The following is a 6,032-nucleotide window of genomic DNA, read 5'->3' on the forward strand; positions in this document are numbered from 1 at the left end:
TCTGCTCTGGGGAGAAGGGGAAGCACCTCCTTACAAACTGTGTGATCAAGAGCAAGTCACTTTACTGCTATAAAATGGAGATGACCATATTAGCACAACCCATTTTATATGATTTTTGTTCAGTCTGTAAATTATAAAATGCTAAACGTGTGTTCTATTTTATATTCTTTTTCTCTTCTAGAAGTGTTGTGTATGTGTGTGTCTGCTCAACTAGACTATTAGCCCTTCAAATGCCCAGGGACTGTCTTCTGAACACAGGAGTTGAAGTGGGCTCACCATTGCACAGGAATGGCTGGTGAGGGTAAAGTAAAGGTGTATTCCATTGAGGTTAATTGAAACCTCAGGGCCTCATTTTAAGATTAGCATTTCCTCTGTGCCTCTGGAAGAGAGAAGAAGCAGCCAGAGAGATTTGTTCTGCTCATTCTAGGCTAGTTGGAGAAGGCAACGAGAGCTAGAGGAGGAAACTCAGGATCCCTGATAAAACAGAAGATGTAAATTGGAAAGGAAACCTGCTTAGCTTCCAACATCATCACCATCCCTTGTATTTGTAAAGTACTTTCCCATAACTTACTTCATTTTATCTTCACAATACTCCCCACTCACCAGACCACATATTGTTATTCCCATTTCACAGAGACATTGAGTGCCTAGCTCAAGGTCACCAGAGCAAAGACAGAGCTATGATTACAACCTCCAGGTCCCTCATGTCCACTTCAACACTTATCTTCACCACTCTATCATCACTAACACCATCTAGCACTTATAGAACCCCTCCATCTTGAAGGAAGATGGGAGAGTCTTTACATTCCATTCACATTTCACAGGACATGAGAAAAAAGATACTCCTGACAGGGTTGAATGATCCCCTCTCCTTATAGTTCAGAGCCTATACAAGACATGGGTGGAGGGAAGAAAGGAGACACCAACAACTAGAGAGTGGGGATAGGTGGAAGGGAGTTGTCGACCTGGAGCAATGAAGAAAGTCGATGCTCCAGGCATTGCCTAAGGAAGCTGGAGGGAGGAGGGGGAAGGTAGACAGCAAGGAGGGGAACTGAGGGGAACTCCGTGACAGCAAGGGCGAGATGGTGGCAGAGGATGTGGAAAAGGGAGAGAAGGGTCTGAGCAGTCACTGACAGTCATTCCTTAGTTCTGAGCAGAATGGGCAGAGTATTGAGAAGAGGGTATTTGGAATTCACAATGGGGCAACAGATTGGGGATCAGGCGTAGGAGGCTTGGGAGGAGCTTATGTCAATATTCAACAAAGCCAGAGCTGGTATGAAAAAAACATTTTTCTCCTCCCTCTCTCTCCCACTGTCTCCATCCTCCCCCCGACAATCTCTCCCAAATGCCTTCAATCCCCCTACTTTAGCAAGCGAATTAACCCCTTTTCCTCCCCCTCCTCTAGGTGCAAAACCAAAGGTCCAGCAGCATTTCCTTCTCTCCTCCCCCTCCCTCCCCCCCCCCCCCCCCCCGCAAAAAGCTGATGGCGGAGAGGGGTGCCAAGGTTCCCTCTCTCTTATTTTTCTAAGACTAGTCAAAGTGGGATGAAACCTGAGACTGCAGGAACGCAGTGGTTCCTCTTTGCTCCCAGAGTCTAGACCCCATAGGCTATTTCTTAGGGTTAGGAGCCTGTCTTGGGATAGGGACACATCTAAGGGCCCCGAAACTTACCTGGCTGTAGAAGAACTCCCAGGAGCATGAGTCCCCTCAGCAGCAGCAGCGTCGACTCTCGGGGCCCCTGGAGCCGCATGGCGCACAGAACTGAGGAGCCTCTAGACCTGGGCGTCTCTGGGCTCCCCCGCACCTCCCGTTGTCTGGATCTCCCCTGCGAACAACTTCATGCCCCTTTGGCGCGATCCCAGGGCGCCCTCCGCGGGGCAGTCACCGAACACCCAACCAAACTCCCCTCCGCCCTGCAAAGCTCCGCCAGGAGCCAGCTGTCAGTCCCACCGGCCAGCCGCCTCTTCCAGGGGCTGGCTGGCTCCCGTCGAGTGGCAGCAGTTCAGGAGGAGGGAGGGGAGGGAAAGAGGCAGGCAGGCAGAGGCTGACAGATAGCGGGACTGAGGAAGAGGGAATGGCCCGCCAAGGCTGGGAGAAAGAGAGGTGGCTGGGACTGTGGCTCTGCGTGTTTAATCCGTCTGGACCTGCCCGCCTCCTGCAGGAGAGGAGGGGGGAGCTGCGGGGGAGGGAACGGAGAAGGGGGAGAGAGACGGCAGCAAGGGGAAGCAGGAGGAGGGTAGAGTAGCGAGCCTAACTCTGCAGGCTGGCGGCGGGAGAAAGTTTCCCTCTCTTCCTCCTGTGGGATTGGGAGAGTTTCCGAGTATATCTTGGTTTTTCAGACTCGAAATCCTCAAGGCACTAGAACAGAATTTGGGGAATCCTGGCTAGAAATGTTCTTCCCTGAAGACACTCCCTACCCTGTGCCTGACGCCACAGTTGGGCTGGAGAACTGACAGTCCTGTCGAAAGGAAGGGGAATGGTCTGGTTGACCTCTGGGAGAACCACTGGGGCCCGCCCAGTCTGCAAAAAAAAATAGCAGTCCCAGAAGAAACCTTCGATTCTCCTCTAGTATTAAATTGGGGTGGGGTGGGGGAGGAATATTGTCGGACCTTTGGTTTTCAGCTGGGGGGAAAGAAGGGGTTAACTCGTTTTCTAAAGAAGGGGACTGAAGGCATTTGGATGGGGGGGGGGGGTGGGAACAAGGGGGGGGGAGGGTGATTTATCTGTTACATTTTCAGCAAATATCCCAGGTCCAGCGCTGTCACTGCAGTTAACCTTTGTCTTTTCTAGTACAGATTTAGCAAACCTTTGACGGTCTACTGATAGAAATAGTCAGGAAAGGGCCGAGTTGGTCCGCAGTGTGTCTACTAACAGTTCCTTAGAAGGAGGGGTGGGAGGAACGCTCAGTGAACAAAGAAGAAACCCATTCCCCTTGGATAAGGTGGAAGATTTGCAGTCTTTCTCAACAATCGTCCCATCTACCGCAGGATCTAGCTCGCTGGTCTTTGGTATCAGCATCTCCATCTGGCCAGGGAGATGAGCCTTTGGGAGCAGTCTTTACTAATGGCCGTGTGAGCTCCAGTCCAAAAGCGGAGTTCCCTGGAGCCATTCCACAAAGCTCCAGATCCAAAGACAGGAGTGGATGGAGTGGGACAACCAAACCATGTGGTTCCAATACATCTTCTTATACAAGCCCCTTCTCGTTTATAACTGGGAGCCCTCCCAATCTCTTCTGCATATCTCTGTATCCGTATATATACAGACACATGCACATATCCATAAATACATACATTTATACATACACATACATACATATATATGTGTGTATGTAAATCAAAGATCCTTTTGGAAGTCACAGACTCTTGAGGAATAGTTGCCTTATAAGATTTCTTGGGCCTTCTGGAGTACTCATTAAAATATATGGCTAGGGATCCAGTGAAGAAAATTTGCTGTTGAGTTCTTATTGCTACTGTTATTTGTTTGTTTCTAGGAAATGCTGTTTGAAGGCTGTCTCTCACACTAGTTTTGGATAAAAGATCAAACTACAGTGGGAGAAGAAAGGAAAGAAGGAAGGAAGGAGGCAAAGATTTATTAAGATCTACTATAGCAGGCACTGTGTAAGCACTTTACAAATATTATCACATTTGATTCTTACAACAACCCTGAGAGGAAGGGCAGCATGCAGCAGTTATTCCATCAGTCTCCAGAAGAGGGAAGGTTAGACTCTACTTACACAGAAAGAAAGGAGGCAAACATTTTTTTTTATTCCCCCAGCACATTTTTCATTGACCTTAAAATAAGATTAGTGTCTCCTGTAAAGAGAGAAGTCTATCCTAGAAGGATAGGGAGGGAGGGAAGAATGGCTTCGGTAATAATAAATATTTTCTTTCAGCCTTTGGTACCTTCTGTCACTGACCATAGGGAAATTTCTAATGCATTGTATTTTATGAATAATTTGAATTAGACCTAGACAAATGGCTGTTTTGGATCAGGGAAGAGAAGCAGCCTGGAATATTGCAGAAATTTGCTGGTATGTTTGACTGTCTCCAGGCTCAACTTCTCTCGTACCTGGTGCAAATAAATCATCTTGAGATCCCATTTCTACTATGTCACACCATTGCCCAAACTCTTTACCCAGGCATCCATGGCCTTACAAAACCTATTTCCAACTTTACTATTTCCAACTAACTATGCTGTAACATAATCCTTTATTCCATCTAGTCCAGGCTCCTGACTGTTCTCCAAACATGGCATTGCTCGTCACCATCTCCAAATCTTTGCTTATGTTGTTACCCTTACTCTCTACTTCTCTATGTCCTACCTATCCTTTAATACCTTTAGAAACAGATGTCAAGTTCTATATCCTCTGAGAAGTATTTCCTGCCTGCCTCATTAAAAGGAACACAGGGTCCAAAATAAACTAGGTGTTACAGTAGCTACAGTGCCTGGCCTCGAGTCAGAAAGACTCATCTTCCTGAGTTCAAATCCACCCTCAGACGCTCACCAGCTGTGTGATGCTGGGCAAGTCACTTAAGCCCATTTGCCTCAATTTTCTCATCTGTTAAATGATCTGGGAAAGGAAATGACAAACCACTCCAGCATTTTTGCTAAGAAAACCCAAAATGGTGTCACAAAGAGTTGGACATAACTGAACAATAACAACAATAAAGTATCTAAAATAATAAATTTATAGCCATGCTGTTACCTGCTCTGGTAAGACCCCACCAGGAGTTCAATTCTTTTTAGAAAAGATGTTGGAAAGTTGAATAGCACCTGAATAAGGGCAATTAAGATGATGAAGATCTTAAGGACATGTCATATAAGAGGTAGCCAAAGGAACTTGAAATGTTTAATCTGAAGAAGAAAAGCCTGAAGGCGGAGATAAACTTGTTTTCAAGGATTCAAAATTATGTCATGTGGAAAGAGATTAGATTTATTCCTCTTGGCTCTCAAAGAAAGAACTAGGAATAGTGGATGGAAGCTACAGACAGACAAATTTAGGTTCTTTGTAAGGAAAGACATTCTAACAGTAACAGTCATCTAAAACTTGCTTGGGTTGCCTCAGAAAAATTTCAAGATAATTAGAGATATTTTGCTATGGTTTCTCTTCCTGAAGATCTTCAATCAGAGATTGGATAGCCACTTCTCTGGGATGTGATGAGGGGATTCTCAGTTTGGTATGAATTAGACTAGACCTATGAGGTTTCTTCCAAATTTGATGTGATTTTATGAATAAATGAACTATGGGGGGGGGGGGGATGATTACTCATCCTCTCCACCATAGCCAGCCATTCTTTCTTCTTCTGCCCTGCTTTCTCTCTCAGAACCATGAAACTCATGTAAAATTCTGCTAATGGACTATCCTGAGCCCATTTCACTATCCAATTTCCATCTTTCTTACCTTCAGCCTTCCCATAACTTGATCTACTCAAGAAACTGTCAGATCCATAGCCCTACAGAGACCCACATTCCCTTCTGAACACTGCTCCCCACCTGAAAACCTTCATTCCCCTGAGTCACAAATGACATAAATCACCTCTTCTGCAATAGAATAAAGGATGAAATAAGGATAATACATTCATAACACAAAGGAAGAAGCCAGGTCTCCCCAGAGATTTGTTCACTAGATCAGTGCTTAGTCACAGAAGTAGGAGAGGGCTGGTGCTGAAGGATCTCCATTGGAGATCCTAAACTTCAGAGAACTAAAGGGGTGAGAATGGTTGTGCCCCTAAGAACTCAAAATACAGGGAGTCAAGTGTTTACTCCACAAATGGGATGTCGCCTGGGTGTGTCTGTTGTCCTATCATCCTGGAATTAGACTTTGGGGGGAATTCCCAAGTGAATGCAATCACAGAATCACTTGTGCATCATTCCCAGTGCCTTGCATTCAGTAGATACCTAACAAACGTTTGTTGACTTGTATCAAAAACACTTTCTGCAGCACTGAGAGGTGGCCAGGGCCAAGCCAATCAAATGTCTATTACATACTTCCCTCTTTCTTTAAATGCCCTGACACCATTCATGACATGCTA

At 45.8% G+C, this 6,032-nt stretch overlaps 1 protein-coding gene across 1 annotated transcript in view; it reads right to left on the minus strand.

Annotated features, from left to right (window-relative positions):
• CHRNA4 (cholinergic receptor nicotinic alpha 4 subunit) overlaps window positions 1–2,144 on the minus strand; it is a 55,436-nt gene extending 53,292 nt beyond the window's left edge. The window contains exon 1 of the mRNA XM_069072606.1: window positions 1,672–2,144. Coding sequence (XP_068928707.1) covers window positions 1,672–1,750 — 79 coding nt within the window. The 5' untranslated portion in view covers window positions 1,751–2,144. The remainder of the gene's footprint in view (window positions 1–1,671) is intronic.
• Between the last annotated feature and the right edge of the window lie 3,888 nt (window positions 2,145–6,032).

Source organism: Petaurus breviceps, unplaced genomic scaffold, assembly GCF_028583685.1.
Source record: "Petaurus breviceps papuanus isolate PSGF00001 unplaced genomic scaffold, PetGlider_PUasm1.0 90847, whole genome shotgun sequence".
In the NCBI taxonomy this organism is placed as follows: Eukaryota; Metazoa; Chordata; class Mammalia; order Diprotodontia; family Petauridae; genus Petaurus; species Petaurus breviceps.